We start from the raw sequence: 25715 nt of genomic DNA, 5'->3' as shown, positions 1-25715 counted from the left end.
AATTTTTTTGATTCTTCTCCCACCCTCCCTCTCCCCTCCCTCTGTTCCCGTCTCTCCACTCCCTTTCTTTATTTATAACTTTATCCCTGGGCCTTGCCGCCGTTCAGCTGGCAGGCAGGAGCAGCACCTCGGAGAGGCAGCCCAGCCACCAGGACGGTACGTGGATGCTGTGGGAGGATGTGGCGGGGCCATCGCAGCCGGGACCACCCTGTCCCGCAGCGGCGGTGGCCCCATCTCAGGTGCCTCTGAGCCAGACTGGGCTGCTGGGCTCTCCTGGCTTGTGGCATGGCAGAGAAAAGCAATTCCAGGCCTATTTCCAGAAAGCAAAGTGTAGCAACCTTCCTGCAAACCGTTGTCATAGGCATAAATATCCAGTGTATAGAGATTTACTCCTGGAACAAGAGCAAATAATTTTTTTTCCTGACTTTTTGGAACCAGGCTGTGAAATGGAAGAAGAATTTCTTGCAATTTTACCCTGCCACTGGCAATACCATGGTTTTTCCAGTGTGCATTAAAAATAGGTGTATTTAAACCACAAGAGTAGATCTAATCAAACTATTTGTTATTGGTAACATGCATTGAGGATTTAACCTCTTACATTTCTTTTATGAATATGGATGTTGGTTTTACAAGCAAATATGATTTACTTAACAGGGAGCTCTTAATTCACTATGCCTTTGCTGAACTGTTTAAATTTTTTGCTAGATTTTGAAATGTTTTAGGTTTTTTTGGTTTTACTGAAATTGTCTGTTTCATACCCTGCAGCCCATCTGCAAGTTGCTTACATTCAGAAGAAATTCTGAATTCCTTGGAAACTTTGAGTTGCTAAGAATTAAAAAGAAAGAAATAAATAGATAGATAAAAATCCCCCATTAATTTTGGATATGCAACTTTAAAATTTTTCCCTTGGAAGGTTTAGAAGATAGTACAGTTATATATTCACCATTGAGCCCTCTTGTTGATTTATCTCGCTGACTGAAGGAGAGAACTACCTCAGCAGGAGGAGTATTGAGTACCTTGCCTGCAGAGCTGGGCAGGCAGGCGTTTGCTTCCCAGCTTCCCTGGCTGGGCAGGTCCAAGGGAGTGGGGCACAGGGGTGTGACAGAGCCCACTGCCCTTGGCCACTGGCCAGCACAGGTTGTTTTACTGTCGCTGCTAAGATTCTCGGGGGCTTGGGGAGCTTCTTGCCTTGAGTAGCTCCTTCTGCATCCAGCAGAGCCCACAGATACTGAGCAGGGCTGGGATAGGTCCTCCGCAGCAGTGGTTAGGGGTGCAGAGGATACATTTTTTTCCAGGCTCCCCAAAATTTTGATTTTTCTAGGAAGACTATAATGCCTCCTCCAGGAAACTCAACACCAAAAAGATACTTTTTTTTTAATTGTTTTATTTTATTTTAACCTGGTTGCCACATACTTCCAGTTCTAAGCTCAGGACCTGATTGAGCATCAATAATTGAAAAAGTAGATTGCACAGAGATAATGGCCGGTCAAGGCTTGATCCAGAAAGAATTGAGTATTTCCCTTCAGGGGTGACGTTCAGCCACAGACATAGCAATTTTCCAGGAGACAGTGCATATGACAGTGCCTCAAATGTCTTACATCTCCTTCTCCATTTAACAGGAATGGAGGGAACTGGATACAGAGCGGGCTGAAGCACAAGTTCTGCATTTGGCTGTGTTAATACCAGGATTTCACTGCAAATGTTGGTGAAATCTTAGCGGAGACATGAACCAGATTTTAAAACCTGGTCTTGACCTTAAAAAACAGTGATGAAATGTATTAAAACTCTGAGCGTGGTCCATTCATAAGCTTTGTACCTTATGCATTTCACTTTGAAACAACATGCTTTTCTCCCAAAAGTTTTGAGAGTGGTCACCTGCATCAACACGCTGTCAAGAGTTACCCTTGACTCATACAGTAGAGGGAATCTTGCAAAGATACCTCCATTACATATTGCACTGTTGAGTGCAGATCTCCCAAAAAATAAAAAAAATTACTAAAGAAAATGTTATACTTGCCAGAGGTTTTATTAGAGAAGCTTTGATATCCTTCTTCTCATTTGAAGTTTAAGTTCTCTGCCTCATTTTGCTGCTGTTGCTGTCAAACAGGAAAGAAAAATGTCTGTTGGATGCAGCAATTTCATTGAGCCTCTTCAGATGTGTGTAAGAAAGCAGAAATCACAGCCAACAAAAAAAACACAAGCAGAAGGCTTCTGATACTGTTTTAAAGAGTTAAGTTTTATTGTTGTTAAGAAAGTATTCTTATTACAGTGCATAGAAAAGGCACTAGTATCCTGATAAAATTGCCTGTAAAGCTGCACGTATGCGATTTTGCAATAGAGTGATATGGTGGAGTTCTGCATGTGCTGAAATCTGTGATAATAAGAGAAGTATGTCACCACATCTTGAAACCATCTCCTCCACTTCCATGACATGGACTGACCACTTTCAAAAAACAAAAAAAAAAGTCCACATGCTTGGAAGCTTGGAAGTATATTTTCTTTGTTTAAATACCTCTATCATTCATGCCCCAGGAAAATAAAACGCAAAGTGCTTCGAAAAGAAGGCACGTTGCCAGCATTTTAAAGAGCTGTGAGAGAAAAGTTGCTAGGCTAGTGATAGATTCAGAAACTTCCTGAACCAGCATGAGAGATACCAGTAACAGAAATATCTGGAAGTATTTAATTTTTTGGTAGCTCACTTCATGTATGAATTGTTCTTTAATTTAGATGGAGAGGACTTGTGTTAGATTATTTTCATCATTTGAGATTAAAGGGTGTGTATGCATATTGCAATTTGTGCCCTTGGTGTGAGTTTTTCCAGGGGATCCCTCGTTGCTGTGACCACAGCTGCCCTCTTTGTGGCAGTGTCAGCTCTGGCTCCAGGACCTGCTTAGAGGTCACGAGCACTCAAGAGCTGATAAATGTGCCTTTGGTCTGCACGTGATGCATTGGCAGGAACTGCCTCCAGTTGTGTCCTGTCCCTGAGTCATCACAAATGCTTGAGAAAAAAACCCATTAGCGCAGGTGGTGGGTCTGCACTGGGAAGATGAGCCCTCAAATTCTGGTCGTAGCAGTTGCCTCTGAACCCCAACAGATGGCTGGGGTAGAGACTTTGGGTTGGGGCTTGGGTCTGCCTCCGATGAGCAAGGTTTTTCACTCCCTGGCAATGCCGTGATGCCAGGCAGTGTTACGGAGGGTGGCCATGACTCTCCCTGGGGGAGCACTGTGAACTGCTTGGCCTTTTTCAGAGGAAGCCACAAGTGGAGGCTGCTCTGGCTCCTTCTCCTGGTCCCTCCAGGGCATCTTCCAGCAAGGTCTCCCACAGAGTCCCGTCACTTCCCTTGGCATGGAGGCGTGCTGGTGTTTTTGCTTTCACCACTCCTCAAAACAAACAAACAAAAAAAACCAAAAAAAACCCCAAAACAGTTAGATGTCCTGGAAGCAAGGCAACACAAACACAATGCCACAGTGGCATTAAATAATTTCTAGCCCTGTGATAACAACATGCTTTTGAAAAGCCATGCAGTCCTAAGTGAGCCAGAGAGAGCCATCAGTACCGTTCCTTAATTCACACTCCTTTCCTTCTCCCTGCTTAGCGTGTTGCAGATTGCTTTAAGTATGAATGTTCCCAGAAAAATTACCTAAGAATTGTGGCAAGGAAGGGTTTTGTCAGCAAGTTTGTGCTGCTGGTTATTCCACACAGGAAGGAGACAGCTCATGCTCTTGTGATGCTGGCTTAATGGGACAACTTTCCACAGTGTCACGAAATTCAGAAAGCACAGCTAGGGAGAAGGATGGAGAGGTGGCAGGTCACGTATGGCCCTCTTCTGCTGTAAACAACGTCTGGGGTTGTCTCTTCATCTGTTTTACACATGTCTCGGTAGAACATTTCAGGGGAAAAGATTAAGTTTTAAATTGCATCTGCAAATGTTTACATGCATCTGTTGCAGTGATGTGCAACACACTTTCAGGCACTGGTATGCTTTCCTCTGCCTTTCCCCTTCCATGTGCTCATTGTACTGTATGTGGTCATCTCACTGCTTATCTCAAAGCCTCCTGACAGTGTGTACTGCATTTTGCAGACAAATTCATTTCCTTGCTTTTTGATGTATTTGCTCTTGTTTGCACCTTGCACCATCTACTGTGAACGACTGAATTTTCTACTCAAAATAATTACATTGCAGCAACATTGAAGCTCAGACCTGCTGCTAGCAGCAGTGTTTGCCAGCCATGACTGAACCCTGGGAGATCTCTGCATTCAACCCTCTCCCATCAACCCTGAACTCCTACCCAAAGTGAACCTGATGAATACAGGTATTATTCTGTGATGCAGAATGAGGAGGAGGAGGTGAGGAACATCCAGGCTGTGGATCAATTACAGGCACCTGTTTTTTCTTCTTTTTTTTTTCTTTTATGAATGTAATGTATGGCCGATTGCAGTAATGTACAGAGCATCAATGCCAGATGACAGTCACAGCGACAGGCAACAGTAGCAGCCTTTAATCTCAAGGGAGCTTCCCTTGTTCCCAGTTCAAAGAAGAAGCAAGAGCCAGCACTGTCTGAGAGAGATTGACACTGTTTATGACTTGCTGGGGCAAAACTTTCCTGGTTTTGGGAGGGTAGGAGTGGAAGCAGGGTCCACTGGTGCTCCCGTGCCTCTCTGTTCTCATGCATTCCCTTCCCCAGGCATGCACAGCTCGGGTTTTGCAAAACCTCCATGGTTCGGGCACTGATGTGGGCTTCTCCAGCTGTGGGTCAGGTGGGAGGAGAGCAAACTCGGCACGTAAGCCATGTCAATAAGGGAGAAGAGCAGCTGAATCGCAACTGGGAACAATGTCCCATGCACTGGAGCACGGGGCTTGCCAACCCAAGCGACTCAGATGGGATCCCAATGCTGCAGGCTTTGCAAAATGGCTTCAGACATAAGATCAGCCAAACGCTGATGAAATTGGCAGGGAGTGAAGACTGTCCTGCCCAGACCACGTTACCTGCCCTGCACCTCTAGCTGTGTTCAGCCTTGTTGCGTACACCAATGCTGCATCCATTAGAGCTGGTGAAACTTGCATGTGCCTTCTCTGATAAATGCTTTTTAAGGCAGGAGTGTAGTCAATGATAAATATAAACAGTGAGTGTTTTCAGAAAAATATGTGCTGGAAATACCACATAATCATCAAACTTGCAGTAGGTCAGTCTGGAAGACCTGCCTGGTCATTACCCTGTTCCCAGCTATGTATTCTTCTGCACAAAGATAGAGCATTAATGGACACAGTTACAATATCAGTATTCAGGTGACAGGACGGCGGAGAGAGCACTGGTGCCAGTAAAAATGTTTGTGGCATCACCAGGTGACTAAGAAGTCTGAATGCTGGTTAATTTTGAAGGAGTAACAAGTGGACTCATCCCTTGTTGCTTGCCTCTGCAACAAGGTACCAGAGGCAGAAAATCTGTGCCCTTCTCCTCCCTTCATAGTTTGCAGAACAGCTAAGATAGTAAGAACCTACAGATCTGGAGCTTGTTGTGCTAGTTGGTTTGGGTCTTTATTACTTGAGACACAGCTGTATTCAATCCCCAGGCTACAAAGCCTGCCTGTTAAAGACAAGCAGCTAAAGGCATGGTCTTTTCCTACAGCACTGGGATGGTCTCTCTGCCTTGCTGTATTCATCCCTAATTTTGCTAGCTTGGCTTTGCTACAGCTACTGCTCAGAGCTCTGCAGAAAAACAGTGAGAAGCTAGCAAGTATCGCCAGGAGCTTTAAATGAATTCCAGTAAAGGCCAATGTGACTTTGTATTAGGGCTTCTCCTTTATGCGCCTCCCCTACATGCTGCTGCTGTGTTGGAGCTTACCTCAATGTTGCTTCAATATTCCTTTCATGGTTAAAAGAAAATGAGGTCAGCTCTGATTGGCTTCCTTCAGTGTGTTGCTGAATAATTAGGGGGTTTTGTTCTTTTCTGAACACTTGAGCTTGAGCAGCAGAGGTACTTCTTGGAAGCAATTACTTTGCTGAGTAGAAGGATTTTGCAAGCAATTTGCTTACAATGTACTAATTGCTTTTTTGCCTTTTTTTTTTTTTAAATCCAAAAATTCCCCAATGGAGGGCCTTTCGCCTCAAAGGTCTCAGTTTATCTCATGCAGCTTCCTGTTTGCTTTAGGTGCAAGCCCACAAATGTCTGCTAAAAAAACAACTTTAGAAATCTTGTGAATTCATATACCAGTGTGTCTGTCCCAAAATAATCTGACTTAAACTATTGTGACCAGTGCTGAATTAAAATATCTGAATGATCCTGCAGGTACTGTTTTGGGTGTGTGCTGGAGGAGGAGTACTCAGTGTAGGTGCTTTAATTAGCTGGCACTGCAATAAAACTATTTCCTGTGTCTCCAGGTTCCACCTCCTGGACGCATGCCGGTACCATTGTCCAATGCCGGTGGGCACAGCCTGTCTGCTTGGTGCTGTAGGTGTTTTTTAACATGGAGCAATTCAGAAGCTGGCAGCAGGAATTTGAAGACGTGTTGGTTTTTAATAATCATGGCCCCGTTTCACCCCTTCTGCTTGTCTGTCCATTTGCTGCCTCCTCAGCCCCATAGGTGAGCTGCAGACCTGTGCAGCTACTGAAGGTAATCCAGCTGGAAGTTGCCTTTATGGTCTGGTAGCAGTCTTAGTCCTTCAGTTCCTTTTTCATTGGGGAGCAACAGCTGGTGTTATGCTAGGTAGGTTTTCTATTTTGCAACCTGTATCTGTGATTGCAACCCTGTATTGTTTCAAGCAGAAGGATGCAATACAGTAGATGGCCTCGATGTACTAAGACCTTCTTTTGAGGACTGATAACCTTGCAGAAACTTCTTGTGGTTTTCCACAGAAAGAGTATGGAGGAGCCTTTTGTTTTTCTTTTAGAGGCCTGCTTTCAATGCAGCTGTACCATTTGTGACTGTTTTTACAACTGCTTCTGGAAGTCAGTGGAGTTACAATTTCTTTGACGGCTGGCTCCCTGCTTATATGTTGTCCCCTTTCTTTGAGCAGACAGCTCAACCCTGCATCTAGAACCTGTTCCTGTGGAGTGATCAAAGCAGTGTGCTATGCAGATTTGGCCGGTGGGCATAGCATGCGGGGTCAATTGGAAGGGATTAAACAGATCTAAGGGCCATTCAGAGCATGCAGAACAAATCAGGCTTGCTTATTGGATGCCACTGCTTTGTCATTCTCTTCATGCAGTCTCAGGCTTTCCAAGTGTGAAGCAAATGCTTTCACAGGTATCTTCTACCTCTGGCAGCCATTGGTGTGGCCTGCACTGTACGTAGCTGATCTCCCACATCTGATTGAACTGTTATTAGTGGTTATTTTAAAAAGTAAAGTGCTGCCCTGCCATACGTAATGGTGAGGTAAATTGTTACTAGATTGGCTTGGTCAGCATCTCAGAGAACAGTTTAAAATATCTTTTGTATTTTGAAAACTTCTAGAGGGTTTCATTTTTAACTGCCAAAGATTTTACATTGAATGGCATTTAGATCCCATATCCCTTGAGGACTGAAGTCCCTGGCAAGCAGAGAGTGCTAAAAGGGAAAAATTTTCAAGTCCTTGCCCTGCAGAAGCAGCATGCTCCCCGGCATGTCCCTGGGGAGCGCTTGCCTGAGCACAGCCACGAGCCCTGCCCTCGCAGCAGCTTGCCTTCTCTGTGTCGCTGTGAGAGACGAGTTGGCTTCACCTTTAGTCTGAAGGCAGGTGACAGTAGAAAATAATTACTGTTGTCTTTGGCAGTCTCATTAGAGAGGCCGGGAGTTCAGTGGGAACAGAGATGGCTCTTTCATGCCCAGCGGTAGAAGACCAAGGACAAAGCCAAGCTGCAGTCAAGGCATGCTACAGAGAAAGCAGCAATGTTAACGCCTCTTCCTTCCTTGCTTGGTAGATAGGGTCTAGATTTAAATGACCTTTGTCTGGCACTTCTCATGAACACCCCTGAAAGAGATGAAGGTGGCTGGGAATCAGCCCCGTTTTGGCATTGAAAGTATTCTGCTGCAATACAATTGCTCTTTCATGAGTAGGTGGGAGTAAGTGAACTGAAAGAGAAGACTTAGTGCTGCTTTTCTTTTTCTTTATTATTATTGTTCTCTTTTATCATAGCCAAAATCTACAGTCTTTTATGGGGACACTGGAGCAAACTGTGTGCCAGAGGTCAAAGGAGTCACATCCTCAGAAACATGCAGATTGAGCAACCTTCAAAATACTATGATAGTGCTCTTTTTTATGGTTTCAGAGGCCATTTATGTAGAAATCTTTAAACCACAGTGACACAGGATGTGGTGCTAACACAGTAGCTGAAAGGCAAGCACTATTCTTGGACACTTTTAGGTGTCATACTTTGCTTAGCAGGGGTTAAATTTAGAACGGGAGAGCAGACTGCCAAAGGTAGAGCACTGTTCCTGAAAACCAGCTGAAAAACCAGGATCAGTTCAGTATGCCAAATCAAACTCACATCTCCGATAAATGCACAAGATGTGGGGTAACTCAGTCATAGTGAGAGGACGCATAACTCATCTAACCCAGAAGCTGTTTTAATGGCTAACCCTTTAAGTAGATGAGACTGGGGTTCCCTCGTTTGTAGTGATGAGGGTGTCTAACGCATTCTGATTTTTTCTCTTGCTTTGTTTTTTGCCTGCTTGTCCTCACCTAATGATATAAAACAGAACTGTGCAAAGTATCACTCCCCCAATAGCTGTGTTCCCAGGGTTTTCCACAGCTGTGTACTGGTGAAAGGGCTAGCTGAAGACACACCACACCTTTTTTTCCCCAGTGTAATGCATGGCTTGGTAATGTGATTCTTGAAGCTATGAGTTGAAATAAAGGCTAAATTTTATCAATGCTGTCTTTTGTGTTTGCCTGAAGACTTTAAATCAATGTAGATTCTGTAATGGTAAATACAAAGGAAATCACAGAGAAGCTGCCACTGGGATCCAGATATTTACCACCAGCCATAAAACATTGCCAGACTTGTTCACTGTATTTCCCATTCTAAGTATGGGAAATACTGTCATTACTGCAGTAATATTATATGCTGCAGGATGGCAAACATGCTTCTGACAGGGAAAAAAGTACCTACTGTACACTGCTGCAATGCTTCTTTCTGCATGATAGTATTTTTAATGAATACAGAGACTGGCTTCGTAGAAGTTGATAAAATACTAACCTTTCATTCTCACTGACACCTAAGACATAAGTTACGGTATGATGGCATCTTGTCCAGACAGGGAAAATTAGATATTCCAAGGAAATTCAGAGTCATCTGTGAGAATCAAGAGGTAGCTGCATCCCTTTAAACCGTATCTCATCTTCAGCGTAGAAATATAGATCAAAAGCCGTATTTTCTGCACAAGTTATCAGCCTCATCTATACAGGTTTAAAGGAGTAGATATAGAATTAAGTGCTAAAACCTGGAATTTACCCTTCTGATAAGCTGCCAGTATATACTTACCATGAGCAAAATTTGGGAGCTTCTTCACTCAGTGCTTCTCTTGTGAAGTGCATTGCCATGTCTGCTGCTATCCCTCTGTTTCTATCATTGCTATTTGTAGGTGCTTCACTGGTAGTCTGATAGCCTGAGCAACGTCCATACGGCCTTGACACTGCTTGGGTGGTGAGGTGTACAGGTGACTTACCATAGTGCTGTTGTTTGTGTACAGTCTGTCCAAGGCTGCTTCTGCTTTAAGGCAGTATTTTGATTTATTAACATTCAGATGCGCAGTAGAAGGTCTTTTGGGGGAGGAGGCTATCCTAACACATCCAAAAGACAGACTGATTTTCCAGGAAGATTTATTCTGGAGTGATATCCCATTAAGCAAGAGGGCTTTTTCCCTGTTGTCCACTTCACTCCAGAGCTCATGCTCTTAGTTTTCCCAGAGGAGCACAGCTGTCACACTGGATTCTGCTTCTTAAAACTGTTTTGTGTAACTGGTCTTAATGCAGTTCCCTTGAGGGGTGTCTACCACAGCTCAACCAGCTAGCTATAATCAGATAAATTGCAGTATGGCTATATAAAAACAAAAGCACACACAGTTTTCTTGCAGCTGAGGTAGAGCTGGTATTTAATACAGCCATTTTAAGTATCTCTACCTTTTTGTAACACTTTCTCCTAGTCACACTCTGGTACTAGCATGGGAGAAACAAATTTTATTCCTATTAAGGAAGAAGATAGAGGCTGGTATTTTCCTTCTAATATTACTAGTTTCATCTTATGTAAGAATCAAAGCAGTCCTTTACATATTAAATTGCATCCACCCATGATTCATTTGGAAACTTGTGTTGCAACTGGAGCTTATCCAAACATAATACCAGTAACACTTAATGTCCTTAACAACAAAAGAAAATACAATTAAACAATCTTGTGTACCAAAGTTGTTTGAAATCTGCTAAACAAACTGTATTGTTTGAGTGTAGCATTGTGACCGTCCTTGGGAAAGTACCAGAGGGTACAGGGGGTATATGGATTTCCAAAGGAAAAGTGGGCAAAACAGGGTTTTTTCAACATGGCCGTGAATGATTTTTCTGTGACTGAAAACTGCAGGTGCTAGAAAAGCAGTGAAACACCCAAGTCCCAAGCACGCTAAACAGACCTTGCAGAGGCAGGCAGAACGATGTTGCGTTTGTGAGCCCTGCCTGCGGGGCGCCAGCTGCCCCGCTCCTACCTCGGATGACCTCTTGTCTTTGCCTACGCACCTTCGTGTTGCCACCAGACCTGGTCACCTCCAGCTGCCCCATGTCTGGGACCTAAAAGCCTCACCCAGACCCCTAGGACAGGGTCTTCTTGCCATTCAGGGATGGGTCTGTCCCCCACCCGGCACCCCAAGTCATGACCGTAAGCAATTAGTGCCCGTCAAGAGGATCCTGGCTGAGTTTGGACTAGGAGATGCAAGTAGGTTGTCAGATATGGACTAAAAGGCAGTTTCTTGCTTCTGATTTTCCCCAGACATCTGTTGCCTGCTTTTCTTTGTTCTGTGTCACCGTGACCCAGGGAGACCAGCACCATGAGCCTCAGGAGCCTCTTACCAGCTGGGGTTTTGTGCTCGTTTTCCAGCTAAGCTACTGCCAATGATTTGGGACTGTAGGAGCATTTGTGTCCACAATAGAGCATGAAGGCTCATCTAGAATGCCTGAAAGTTGAAAAAGACAGCAAAATTTCCTCTGTGTGTCAGGTTTTTGGCAACAGCGAAACTCCATGGGGACTACTGTTTGTCTTTCTTTACACAGAGATAAATACTCAGATTGCTTTGGCAACAGCCAGGCTTTTCTTCAGAGATTAGCTTCACATATCTTTATGAATTTAGAAATCAGTTGGAATCCTGACCATTGGCGTTTATGACTTCCTGTTTTTGTCTAAAGTGCTTTTTATAGATAAAAGGCTTACTTTCTTCTTTTGCAGGGGGCAGTGGGGGGAGCACTGTCTCTCTCCTGCAGTCACTAGATCAGTGGCGAATTCTGTTTTTCCTTAGCAACCTTTGATTTGAGGAATTCAAATGGATGCAGATAAATTGCCATGGGTTCCAGCTTTTGCTTTTCTTTTTGGAAAGCAGTTTGCACATGCCATCTTTGCAAAGTATTCTTTAAAACCACAACAAGCATACGTTTGAAAAAAGGAAGTATTCAAACACCTTTGGTTTGCAGGTGTCAGTTGAAGAACAGTCCTGGTCTCCTCCATTTGCATTAGCACTTGATTTCTTGTTCAGAGATGTCAGCCAAGGAGTACTTGAGGGTGGTTGCATCAGCTGGCCAGAGACTGCGAGCAGCAAGCAGAGAATGACACCAAGCAAGTGTTAACCTGGGCTAGAGTTTAACGAGCACCCATGAAATAAACAGGTCAGTTCTGACGGCTTGCTTCTGCCCACATCTCATTTTCTCTTCAGTTTGGTTTGTTTTGTTATTGGTCCTCCCCAGGCTTTTCTGTCTGTCACTGCTTCAGACTTCAGAAGCTTCAGATACTACAGAGATACACAAAGGCTTGGAGACCCACATGGTATTTCAAACATCCACTCTGTGGAAAGGCCACCCAGGGTCCAGGTAGAAGGACACCCAGCAGATGGGACCTCCAGAAGGAAAGCCAGGAGGCTAAGTGTCAGCGTACCCTGCCTCCAGCACTTGGCAGCAAGCACTCGGGTGGCAAGCACAAAGTGCTGCAGAGAGTGACCTCATGAGGACTCCCACGGCTGCCATTTACGAATCCTGCTAAGGGGAACCTGCTCTTTTAATCTCTGCTCTGGGCTTGCGAACTGAAGCAGGAAGAGAAGATCAAAGGTGTCAGCCACCCCAAGAAACAGGAAGGCGTGATGGCTGTAGATGTAGCCCCACCAACTGCAGGCGTTTTCTGTCTGAGCATCTCCATGCTCAGAGATAGCTGTCTTGTGGCTAGTGGTGCCAATGGGGTTGTTGGCTGATGGTTGTTGTCAGCACCCTGTGAAATGCCACGGTGGGTCAGGTGTATCTTCAGTTGGCCCTACGTGCAGCAGGTGTAGATGTACAATTGTGTCTGGCTTGAAAAGAGGGTTTTCACCTAAAGATTTTAGTGGTGGATTTGTAAGAGTGAGTATTTAAACGATAAATTGTGAGGAGCAATGTGGTGATGTGAGCATTGGAAGAGAACGGGAAAAGCAGAGGCCAGCCTGTAGCAAAGGAGTCTGTATGCTGGCAGGACTACCCGTTGTGGTCGACTTTATGTTCATTTAGGAAGAGTTTTTGACTTTTATTTTATTTTTTCTGAAAGGAATGATGAGGAGGAGGATTAAAGGGATGAACAGACACAGGTGAAATACTAAATATTAAGGCCCAGAATGAGGTGATGCTAACATACACTGGAACTTCACTCTTTGTGGGCAAGGCTTGCTGCTCCTCCCAGCCCGGCTAGAGTGCAGGCAGAGTGCCAAGGAAGCTTTCATGTTAAGTTGTTAGCATGTTTTAAAACAGATAAATGGTTCAAGAGGGAAGCAGCCAGGTTGCTCAGAGAGGGGGTAATTTGTTGACAAAGATAGCCATGCCTTAAACAGTGAATAAATTCTGTGCACAGGAGTTCAAAGGTGAAGACAGATGTTTGAAGCAGACACATAACTGTATTCCTGCTGGGAAGGGGAAATACGTTTTGGAGCAAAACATGATTTCTGTGTTCCTACATGATCCAGGCATTATTTTGTGCAAAGTCTGACGAAACTCAACAGCTCAAAATCGCAGAACAGGATTCAGAAAGAGGTTGGAGTGTGCATGTGCATATAGCTGTGGAAAAGGTAGGAAATCGGGGAATGGATGCAGTACTAGCAGAAACAGTTTGTTTAAAGATCCCTTTACAAACCATGGGTGCAGTAGACTGAAAAATCTGGCAAACCTGTCAACTTTTCATGAGGAGCTCAGACACTTGGAAGAGCTGAGGTCAGGATTTTATCTATAACCTGCACATTCAGAGCTGTTCAGCTCAGGGGAGACTTGGATGGAGATGCCCAGGGATGGGGCACTTGCAGTGTTGTGAAAGACAAGCTGATAGCTCATACCACCCAGATCTTCCCGTATGCCCCCCTACTTGGGTATTTTCTCATATTTGCTTGGGACCTTTTGCTCCAAATCATATTACGAGAAGTACATGTAAGATACTGTTGCATGAATATGAATGTAGATTTTATTTAGCTTTGCTTTGTTTCTTATTTCCTATTTTACACTGCTGGAGATATCCCCCCTTCCTTTCACACACAGTCCCACCAGAGAAATGTTTGGCTTGAAACCCAAAGGGGCTGTTGCGTCAAAGTTTCCCAGACACAGGTCAGAGAAAGCAGTGTTTTGCACTCAATCAAAAACTGCAGGAGGAGTGTGCTACGAATCTCTCACTCATTCAAAATTCATACAGCTTCCTTAAATAAAGACACCTTAAATAAATGAAGGGGTTTTGACAACAGCCTTTTCAAGAAGACCATTCTTACTGGCACACTGCCTGTTGCTCTCCCCCACCTGGGGTATTTTTCACGGACTGTCTTTGACTGTCATCTTCCCCGAGCCTTTTGGAGTCTGTGGATTGTGAGTCAAGCCTTTCGCATCTGAAGTTCTGAGAATTTACCAAATTTAGCATAGGATTATTTTACACTTGTTCATCTGGTCCATATCTGGTAGTCACATTTTATTTTTTCACATAAAAATTCCATGGATGGAAGCAAACTTTACCCCAATATTGACTATTTCCAGCAGAAACTACAAAAAACAGCAACAACTGTGTTTTCATCCACCAGAACTATAAGCTATATTGTAGTAATGTTGTGGCAAAATTGGGGAAAATGATGTCAGACTAGAATTAGAAGAATTACTCCTACACTATGTTTACAGCGTGATAAATGATCCTCATGCATCTTTTGCATATATAATAATTCAGCATTCATTTTAGATTTTGTTCTCTAATACTTGTATCTGGGGAAAACAATACATAGCTATAAGTAAGCACTATTTCATGCAGTACTTATCTCTATTCATGCTATGCACAAGATAATACGTAGTGTGATAAGGAGGGTTATTGATACAGCTTACAGATGGCTAGGGCATGAAGAAGTGCAGTTGTGTTGCAGCTGCTGAGTTTGCTCCTCAGCTAGCATAGCAAGTGGCTTTCCCTGCTGAGGGTGGCATTGTATCAGGATGTGGAAAATCCCAGGCATTTCTGTAGCCCTTTTTGGCTATGGTTTTGTTAAATAAAACAAATCTTCTCCCCATAGCATAGCATTGCTTTCAGCCTGCAAAAAGTACAGCAAGACCCTTCTCCCTGTTGGTAGCTGGCAGTGATGCTCAGTGTCCTTTCCTCTCTCAGTCACCGTTGTCCCAGTGGAAGAGGTGGTGTAGCCACCCATCACAAGTGCCACTCTGAGAACAGGAGAGGACTTGGAGAGGACAGCAGGTGAACAAGGGGAGATGGGCAACAGCAGCAGAATGTAAATGTCCCTGCAGTTCAGCTGGAGTGGGTCTTCTCTGCCTTATCCTATTTCTGTAATCTTAACAAAACTGCAAACACAAGCAAGATCTTTTTTCCCCTTTTCTCTTCTCTCACTCCCTAAAAGAGGCCCTTAACATATTTTACCCCTCCATACAGACTTCTGCGTATGAGGAATTTGCAGGGTGAGTGTAAGACCATGCCAGAAATCAGCGAAGTCAGGGTCAACACCCAAGATGGGTGGAAGAGGGCTCACAAAAGGGACACCATATGGTTAAGCAGGAGAAAAGGGGTGTTTCAGAATAGGTGTGCATTGGCAAAAGCCGCATCACACTGCAGCCTCTGAGGGACAGAGGTGTGTGACTTGGCAGGAGCACAAGCGCTTCTTTTATGTTGCTGTTGTGAGTTAGAGGAAATAAACATTCATGGAATAAAAGCAGATTTACGCTGTCCAAGGCAAAAGGCCGAAAAAAACCCCACCAGTGCTGCTTAGGAAATGCTTCACCTGCTAACCTGAGAAATTTTATGAGTAGCCATCCAGTCCGGGATCCTAGTAATCAATGACTGGTTCATCGGTGTTTATTCTCATGTAGCTTGTTTCTTTTCTGCTGCTGGTTTTTGCAGTTGTTTCCTCTTTTGTTTTTCTAGTCACTCATTTTTTTGTCATTTATCATGGTTGGTTTCATATGCCTACTGCCCACAACAGTTTTTACTCTCTTGCAATCAAATCTTGCTGTGAGGCCATGCCATGCTTACCTAGGAGTTTCCAAGCATCCAGCTACCACGGAAATACAATTCGCACTGCTACGCTAGATGAGGGTTCAGGACAGATGTGATGTAGTCACATTGTGGTCATTGGAAAGTCCCCAGTGGATTTCTGCCACAGCGCATCAAGACAGGCTATGCCTGAGGAGTTGGAGTTTCAGCCCTGGGTGAGAGGTATCACACAGCAACAGAAGATGATATTAGTGTCACAACTGCTTTGTTGTAACTCAGATTTCCTACTGTAAAACATGCTTCTCAGTCTATAGAGACCCTTCCCATCTTGTCTCCTTAAATCTTTTTAAAAGATGCAGTGCCATTTCTCCAGTTCCCTCAAGCTTTCCTGTCTCATGGGTAGTCATTCGCCCCTCAGTCTGATAGGCATTCTTCCTCACCTGGCCCTCTCTTGCCAGAACTGCAGGGCAGACCTTGGCTTTGCACCACAGGGATGTTCCTTCTGCTGCAATTGAACAGCTTGGTCAGCTTTGTGTGGTGCCAGCGCCTCTGAGGACAGCCAGGGTTGGAGGTGTCACCCCTCTATCTGTCCAGGCAACAGTGCTCTTCAGCCACCGAAGGACATACCATCTGTGATTTTATTCGTGCGTGTTGGGCTCTTCTAGTACCATGGCATGACAATGACACATCCACAAAGATGACAAGATTTGATTCAATGAATGCAGTAGGTCTGCTTTGTATGTCATTGTAACATGGATAACATTGACCAAGTTTGTAAAATGTTAAGATGCACCTGGAAATTACTCACACTGTACTTTGGACTGCTCTCAATTTTGTTCCTGAGCAGAAAAATACATCAAGATTTCGTGTATGCTTAAGGCTTTTCAGTATATGGCAGCAGGAAGCTTTTGGATTTAATTATTCTGTTAGACATGATATTTTTAGATCTTCATTCTTTGTGAAATCAACGCACAACAGATTTCTGGAAAGGGAAGAATTTAACCTCACTTTTAGCTTAGTATCACTTTACTTTGACAAATGTTCCAAGTAAGAAGTAGAAAAAATAAATTTCAAGCTTTTTTTTCCTTCCAGGGAAAGAGTTCCATGTTTAACAGATGATGTTTCCTAAATCTGAAGTAACAGGAGTCTGACATTTTTTATGTTCCTTGCATTGTACCTAACTCAAACATGCCCTTACCATGAGTGATGCTTTCCAATATTTTCCAGGGTACTCACAGTTAAATAACAAGTGAGAAAACCTGAGGCATTGTTTGTGTCACCCTTTGCAAGCACTTAACTTAATAAGCCACAGGAGCCATTAGCATGGTGGGAAGTTTTGCTAGGAAAATCCCAGCAGCTAAAGTAAGACAAAACCCACTAGACTGAATGGGACTGGCTTCAATGGCTTTTACTTCCCAATAACAAGTGAGCCGTCTGTTCAGAAGCTGGAAGCTAGCCCTGTTTGCACAAAGGTGCGGTCCTGGATGCTGTGTGCTCCACTGCCACGTGGAGGACACAGGTTGGAAAGTCAGCCTGGCCTGTGGCTGGGGGCCGGGGCAGCAGAAAGCCCACGTTACCGAAGCAGGTCTGGAGCTGTGCAGCATGGGTTTCTTCTCCTTTCGACACCCAGGCTGCCAGCACATCTTTGACCCAGCTCCAGGCCTGCCGTGAACAGCAGAGTGACAACTTGCAGAATAGTGACTTCCGTTTTCTTCCAGAGCTGGGTGGGAAGACAACCTTTTGTTTTTATCTTTTTTCAGTGTAGCACAAGCTGCACAGAGCATTTAGTTGCTTGCTCAACCACCATCCACTTTTTCTTGAGTGCAACCACATCAAGCCTCACCATATAGGTTATTGGACCTATATGAGACACTGAGGAGCTCAGAGAGGCTCAGAAACTCCACCTGAGACCAGTGTTCAGTGCAGTGGCCTGCATGTGGACTGTTGTCAAAGACTTTGGGGCTTTCTTAGGGGTAAATGCCTACCTGCCTCACCGTACTGCTTCTTGTTGTTGCTGCTTTTAACATACCCAGAAACGATAGCAACAGAATGTTCTGTTTGGCATATTTAGCTTCTCAACAACAGATTTGAAAAAAAAAAACAACCAAAAAAATTGTTGGAAAATTGGAAGCTTTCAATTGCAACTTTGAACAACGCTAGGAGAGCTTTCCTGTCAGCTCCATTGTTCCCACATTGGACTTTTCTGCTACAGGCCTGGTGAGGATGCTGTCATCGTCTTTTGTCCTTGACTGTAGATCCCATGACTTGCAGTGTTCCCGTCTCTGATGTTGTTCTCCCGAGGCAGCCTGTAATGAAGAAAATACATGCTCAAGCTGGAACAAAGTCCACTGCTGCCTCGCTAGCTAGGAGGTTGAACACAACACGCACAGTTTCAGCAGTGAGTGGTTGAATTTGAAAGATTGGCTTTGTTTCTGCAGAAACCAGCTCAGCAGAGCTGCTCTGGGCAGAGGGCAGCCTCTGTATCAACGTGGACAATCCTGCAAATAAAGAGATGCAGTTTGCTACTCTTCTGGGAACAGGTACAAGGAAGGGACAAAAGACCGTAGTCCTTTGCATGGGTTTCAAGTATTCTTTTCTAGGACTGCTGGAATCTGAAAGAGCTGCAGACAAAAGCTATGAAGTGGATTCATGTGTTTGATGCCACCTCAGCGTGGGAGAGTTTCATCCCTATGCTGTAAAATTGCTGCCATACCCTAACAAAGTCATTTGGCCAAACATGTTGGTGCTTTGTACTGGCAGCTGGCAGTTTGCCTCCCAGCTTCCTTCCCTTTGCGAGCTTTTTTGGTTGGCAAAGTGATAGGCATTGAGTGGCACTGTGGCACCATCAGTTGCAAGCAAGCTCAGTTTAGGGCTGCTTTTGGATATGTAGAAAGCCTGTGTGTGGTTGCCTGGTTGGCAACCAGTGTCTGTAGCCTGGCACACCCTGCGTGTTTGCAAAGCCCTTTGGAAAATGTTCTTCTGTTTGATCTAGGCAGGTTTGGTATCCAAACAGAAAGGTGTCTTGCACAGGTTACAGTTGCCACTGCCCAAGCTGGAAATAGCTGGCACCTTCTTGGCAGGCACAGCAAAAAGTCTGTGTGCCGTGGAAACTGACTGTAGTCAGCTGCTAGACCTACAGAGAGCATCACTGCAGAAAAAACAGAGGCAGCATGTTAACAAATAAATACCACAGTGACAGGAGAACCTGTCTGAAAACAGCACTCACTGGGTAGTGCTGGGAAGCCCTTATTGCTGCTGCCTGCACTTAGGCTGCCCACTGATGATAAGACCTTGGTTTCCACCTCAGTCAAGCATGTCAGCCTGGAAAATCTCAGGAGCACTGTCTTCATTCTGGCATGATTGGTGGGTGTGTAAGGGCTTCCCTAGCAGTGCTTATATTTAAAACCTCTTTAACCTTGCAAGGAGTTATCATCTTCGTTTAACTCAGTACTCCAAATAAAGTGCAAGGCATTGGATTTCATTTCTGCATTTAACTCTGAATTTTGTTCTGGGCTTTATTCCCCTCAGAGCTTTGAAAAGCAGAGAAAGGAGGGGGAAGCATTTTAATCAGGGTAAGGCTCTTTGGCATTTACACTATTGAAGCCTGAGGAGCCTCTGAATTTCTATTGAATAGAGCCCTAAGAAAAGAAGTAGATCTGTTGAAGGATGGCATTTCAGTGCAAGAAGGATGTGTGTTTAGGACTTTCCATTACATAATGGGGCTGAAATGGATTAACAAGACCCAGGCTTTCTTTTTCTTGAGAATTGCTGCCTGCACCACTCTTTTTCTATTACTGATGCTTCAGTCACAGCACTCACAGAAAGGTTTTCTTTGTTGTTATTAGTTTGAGAATTGCAGCATTGTTTCTCCTGATCAAGAGATTGATTAGTCAGAGGTCTCTAGCTGAAGGGAAAAAATGTTCCTCATTATCAACTTTAAATGCAAATGTATTTGCCAAGCAGAGTTTCACATGGTGAGTGTGGGGGGGAATGTCTTGCTCTTCTGATGTGCTGCCCATAACCATTTACAGATCTTTAAAAAGTGTCCTTCTCATCAGGTCGGTGAAGAAATAGTGTGGGAACGATACTCTTGAAAGAGAAAATTAACAATTGTCACTTCCAGTTGGGTGGTTCTCATAGTGCTTTGATGAGTAATGGTGCATTAGTATATTTGTGGGTTTTGTTGTGTTTTGTCCGCTCTTTCTCTTCATAGGTGCTTTCATAATCTGCTGGACCCCGGGATTAGTCTTGCTGCTCCTCGATGTTTGCTGTCCCCAGTGCAACGTCCTGGCCTATGAAAAATTTTTCCTGCTCCTGGCAGAGTTCAACTCTGCCATGAATCCCATCATCTACTCCTACCGGGACAAGGAGATGAGCGCAACCTTCAAGCAGATCCTCTGCTGCCAGCGCAGCGAGAGCGCCAATGGCCCCACCGAAGGCTCGGACCGGTCGGCATCCTCGCTCAACCACACCATCCTGGCTGGCGTCCACAGCAATGACCACTCAGTGGTGTAAAACCACAGCCGGCCGCGTGGCCGACAAAGAGCAGCAGGCTACGCCGTGGAGTGGGGTGGGTGCATGGCCCCAGGGAAGGTAACCCACTCACAAGGTTTTCTCAAACACTAATGGACTACAAGTGCTTCTTTTCCAGGGAGCCCGACACACCGGAGAAGTCCATCCCGTCCGCAGGACTGGCCGTGCTGCAAGGCCTTTGATTTCTACTTTCAAAAAGTAGAAGGCAGATGCCTTGTGGCAGAGCTCATCGATAGCCCATGGAAAGCCTTGCTGAGACTTTGTCAGACTTCGCTGCATCTTGGTGCCAGTCTGAATCAACTCTGATTAATTAAGCTTATACCTGCTTCACTGCATTTACATGTAGCCACTTAGTCTTTTTAAAAAGGGAGTAAAGGGGATAAAAGTATGCCTATCATTTAATAGACATGTAATATTTATCACCATCAGCATGCTTGTGATGAACATTTTCTGTGCAGGGAGTAAAACTGTGCTCTAGTCTTCATATCCTTAGCCACACTGCCATAACTACAGTAAAAAAAAAAGTATTTTTTTCTAATACAGGCAACAAGAAGATGATGGAAACTGACTCTTCTTACCTTCATTACTGCTGTTAGAGGGCATGCATGTTCTGTGTGTATGCAGATTGTTTTAATTATGAAAAAAAAAAAAGCTCGTTGTAAAGTCTGCAGGAAAGTAGAAAAGCATAGACTGTATTCCAGTGTTTGTTTAGATTATGAAATAAACAGTACTCTAGTTACAAGGTATTTAACGTTCTTCTTTGAAGTGCGGTATGAAATGTGTAACATGTGAGGGGTCCCAAGTTTTTCATGAACAAGTTCTTAAAGTAGGACAAATCCCTAATGCTCTTAAAGGGCTACAGTCAGGTTGATAGATCTAAAAAAAAAAAAGTATTTATGGCATTGGAATGCTTTTCTTGTTCATGGTGGAAAGCAAAGGAATTTTTAATGTGAAAAAAATGTATGCGGTTTTATGGAACCTTTCTTGTAATTGAAAACAAAACATCTTCTGCATTTTTGCACTGAGAAATGTTTGTAAGGTATCTTTTAAATGATGTACCCTTCATTTCAAAAGCAGTGGGCTACTAAGAACTACTAAGGTACAATTTTACTTTGTAAAGTCAAGACAACATAGGTAGTTGTCTATTGCAAATGACCGGACCGTGCTAAATATAACAGCCACATGTTATCAATAGCTAAGCTAACAGATGGATTTTTTCATATATGGCTGTTTTGAGGAGGAATGCCACTTGTGTGAATCTTGGTTACCAAGAAGCAGTGACATTAATCAAAACTCCTTGATAGGGGTAAATATGATCAAAGATGGGATCTTGCTGATAAAAAACTTGGGACCTTTCTCTGGGAAACTGCGTGTTCTCCTAACAATGTAAAATATATCAACAGTAAATTCCTGGGGCCATTTTCCTCATTGTAATTTGCCTCTATAACAAAGAAAAACAAACAAACAAAACAAAACAAAAATCAGAGGTGTATCCTTCAATGTACCGTACTGGAATGTAACACAAGGGACAATATTCTCCTATTTGGGCAGGGAAGAAATGGAGAGGTAGGGTCAGCCCACCAAAAAGCAGAGTTTTTAGCATCTCTTGCTTGTAAGAGGTGCTTGGATTTTACACTTTCAAGCATAAAATTGCTTGGAAAAGACAATTCCTTGCTGAGGGAGGGAAGAGCAGCAAGTCAGCAAAACCTGTCTCCACTGAATAAAGTGAGAGTTTTGCCACTGCTTTCAGTAAAACTGAAATTCACCTGTACTGTCAAGCCAAATTTGTGTGGACAATGTGGAAGAGGGAGTGGGCAGAGAGGATAAACACAGTGTTATCTGCCAGTTGACCGAGGTATTGAATGTTGCACTTGCTTTGGGCAAACAGCTCTTTTTTCTGACTGCGTTTGAGAGCAAGTGAATGTAAGTTGATTCGTTTTATATCCACATAACTACTGAGAAAGAGAAGAACAGGCTGTATGAACTTTTTTATTTAAAAGCATCTGCTTGCTAAGCCACTCCTAAATTTTTTAGTGCCTGCATGATGTTTGAGCTGGCGCAGGTAAGCAGAAGAAAGGAGAGGGTAAGAGTGCCTCCAAAGACAGGGGACACCTGGCTGAAAAACAATTTCTTTTTCTTCAGAGTGCTCGGAGTTGCTTTCTTCCCTGGATCCATGGAGAGCACTTGTTCCTGTCCCGAATTTCCCCACAAAAGGACATCATAGACACTTTTTGGTGGGGAGAGGGTTGCCCTTTCCAAGTGACCTTGTTGCTGCTGTTTGCATGCTCTTTATCAAATCTCTCCTGGATAGGGTGGGAAGATGATGTTAAGAAATAGCAGCAAATCATTCACCCTCGTTTACTGTGGTGATTTTGGAGAAGCTGTAGGTGAATAATTTTAAACCAGGGTTGTGATTGTTCATGACACATGGGTGGGTGCAGAGGGTGAAGATGGATGCCCAAAGAGGCTTTTCTCATTGTAATTGCAACAGGTGGGAGTTGCTGCCCAGGTACACCGATCAGCCCTTCTCCAGGGAGGCACTCGACAATTCAAGAAGCTGGACCTTTTGAACGCTTAACAGCAGTTAAATTTCAGTCATGGGGTAGATTAATCCAGGAGCGCTTCTGGCAGCAGGTGGCTTTTTCTTTTCTAAAAGGTGAAGTGCAATGCTTTCGATCAAAGGCAACAGGATGTGAATGTTGCTTGTACGATTCCACTAGAGGAACTCACTGAGCATGTGGCTGCTGTTTAAAAATTTAATTAGTGCTTTGTTTTGTTGACATGATCTCCCTATATCCTTGAGAAATCTGATCTGTGGATTGAGTGTTTCTTTGCAAGCTAATGAAATTAAAGCTGCTGTGAGCAAAGAATAAAAACCAGAGCTGGGAATAGAAGGATTCATTTGCTCTCTTCTTTAGTGTGGTTCCCAAACCACTTGGTTTTGTCTCAGATTTTTTTTTTAACTTTTGCTTCTCCGTTCAGATTTTCCAGGTTCATTGTGCAGTTCTAGAACTCAGTTTGCTATGTGAAAACATGGTGCAAAGTACTTAGGGGAAAAAAACCTGCTCCACTTATTTTTACTTATCTCAAATCTTTCAAAAGGTTTTAGAAGCTTCTTAAAATACCAATGATCCTCCCACAGTCATTAAAATTCTTCTGTTGCTGGCTGCCTCTGGTCCAAGTAAATCCTCTTGAAGTTCAAATGTAATGGTGTTTGTTTCAACAATTGTAGAGTTGGGGAGTTGTGTATTAAAAGAAATATGGTTGATTAAATCATTCGCAGGTCAAAAAAAATGTGTTTTTCCTACTTTGTTTTTTCAATGGAAGCACAAGTCTGAAAACTAATTGAAAAGATTGTCTTTCAATACAGGATTATTAAGTAGAATTTTAACTCCCTGTTGTGATCACATTTAGAGAGGCTGGGTGACCCATTGGTCCACAGAGCTGTTAATCACAGCATTTACATGAAAAGTTGAAAATATATTCTGTGTTTGACACACATTGCATTTCTTGTCAACCCTTTTTTTGCTCCATGTTCTCTGAGATCTCCTGGTAACTTCATGCTGGCTGCTAACTGGGATGCTCAAAGCTGGGCAGATAGCTGGCACAGGGAGAAAGGGCAGACCAATTAAGAGCTTTTTCAGTGATTCCTAAAACCAAGCACACCTGTCTGTCCATAGTGCAGCAGTAACAGCGTTTTTAAATAGTTGCCCCAAGATCCGCCATTGGTTTTTTAACTATGTCTTTCCCAACTAGTCACAGCTGTGGCACTGCTTGAACAAACTGGCAGCGAAGGCTTGACATAGGTCACTTGGTGAAAAAGAAAGGGCAGGCATGCTATGCTCATGGTGCAAACTAAGCCTGGGTAACTTGGGTGTCAAAGAGGAAAGGATATATTTTTAGGTCCAGTATCTTAGTTCTGCTTCCCCTCCAAGTAACTTTTCAATATCAGCATAAATTTGTCCCAGTATGGCATTGCACTGAGATAAAACTTTTCGGGTCACTCTGAGGAGTATGTCTTCTGGTCTGTACCTCTTTGGTGGTCGGGGGGGATTGGCCATGGCCAGTCTGGGTCCCAGAAGGAATCTGTCATGGGAAACTCAAGTGGGCTCTGCTTTTGAAGCAGGTTTTGTAGCTTCTGACCTGCATGTTGCCCCAAAAGAATGCTACCAGATACCAGGCTTAACTAGTGTAAAGCCATCTGGGGTTGCTCTCTGCGACGCTGCCACCACCAGCTCTGTCTGTTCTCGCTGCAGCAGGTTCCCACGGACTAAAACCATGCTGCTTTTTCTGTGAAAGAAATAAAAGCCAACCCAGCAGATTGTTCTCCCCAGGTGGGATTAAAGAAGACACCACCAGATGGAGAGGCTTTGATACAAACAACCATAGCCTGTCTATCACTGTGAATCAAGGTGATGCAAAGCAGAGCTGGCAAAGGTGTTTCTCTAGGGCATCATCCCCGCCCCACGCCAAGGCGTGACCCCGTCCTCATTGCACCTGTCATTCCTTTGGGTCTCTTCTGACCATGAGACAGGATGGAGCTGGCAGAGGTCAGCCTTAGTGGACTGGCTCTTTTCCACCTGCTGCAGAAGTAATGTAACCCAAATACAGGCTTTTCCTTTCTGGTCCTCTTAAGGGCTTTCCTGTTGAGCAATTTGCAATTGCAAGTCTACCTGTCGTGTCCTTTCCTGTCAGTTCTTGCCGTTAGCAATCAGTCTGTGCTATACGCTAGTGTCTGTATGGAGGGAATTTGCAACTGCAGTCTCATTTGTTCAGCCGAATTGCCCAGGCTTTACGGTTTGATTGGAAAGGCTACTTCCAATAGATAGCTTAAAGAGTACTAACTCTCTCACCTGTGCAGCCATGCCGGCTCAAGAAAAAGGCTCCTTTTCTTTCCTCCCATTTTCTTCTCTTAGAGGATTTTCCACAAAGTTATTCACCCAGCTCCAGTTTTCTAAGTCTATCAAGGAGAAAAAAAGAGGTTGATATTAAAAAAAAAAAAACAACACCAAAACCCAAGGATATTGAACTATGCTGCTGTCTTCTGTGGTACATGGAAATCCAGCCCACTAATAAGCTGCCAGATTTTAGCAAGAGCCTCCATGAAATGTTCCCGTTTGCCTGTGATAAACTTCTGATAACCAGAAGTGTATGTGGGAGACTCAGGAATCTGTTCATTTGTTTTCCTGTTTAAACAAAACCATGTTTCTCACTCACAAGTATGGAGAGAGCCAATGAGGTTTGGCAAACAATTTTGCTATTAAGTGCACTTACTGTAAATGTTTAGAGGTTGTATCTAGTACAATAAAGTATTTAGCATGTGTAATGTGGAGTGTGCAAGAAATACCCTTCGTTGGGAGAGCTGGTGTTTTGGATATGGAGGGGAATTACTCAAAAAGCATGTCTGTGTAGAGGCATGGGTCGGTCTGTTCCAGGAGACAGCATACGGATGAAACACAGGGACAATGAAGGGGTGGGTTATTTCAAGTAAATCACTTAATAATCAGTTCTGTTCCTGATTCCTACCTGCCCACCTT

The 25715-nt window shown here is 43.8% G+C and overlaps 1 protein-coding gene across 4 annotated transcripts in view; it reads left to right on the top strand.

The window, feature by feature from the left end:
* Positions 1-25504, top strand: part of LPAR1 (lysophosphatidic acid receptor 1) — a 78366-nt gene extending 52862 nt beyond the window's left edge. For all 4 annotated transcript variants that reach the window (XM_030005243.2, XM_030005241.1, XM_030005244.2 and 1 more), the window contains exon 4: positions 19859-25504. In XM_030005243.2, coding sequence (XP_029861103.1) covers positions 19859-20160 — 302 coding nt within the window. In that variant the 3' untranslated portion in view covers positions 20161-25504. The remainder of the gene's footprint in view (positions 1-19858) is intronic.
* Positions 25505-25715: the final 211 nt, after the last annotated feature.

Source organism: Aquila chrysaetos, chromosome Z (genome assembly GCF_900496995.4).
Source record: "Aquila chrysaetos chrysaetos chromosome Z, bAquChr1.4, whole genome shotgun sequence".
NCBI classification, from domain to species: domain Eukaryota; kingdom Metazoa; phylum Chordata; class Aves; order Accipitriformes; family Accipitridae; genus Aquila; species Aquila chrysaetos.
This window is presented reverse-complemented; position numbering and strand designations above follow the sequence as displayed.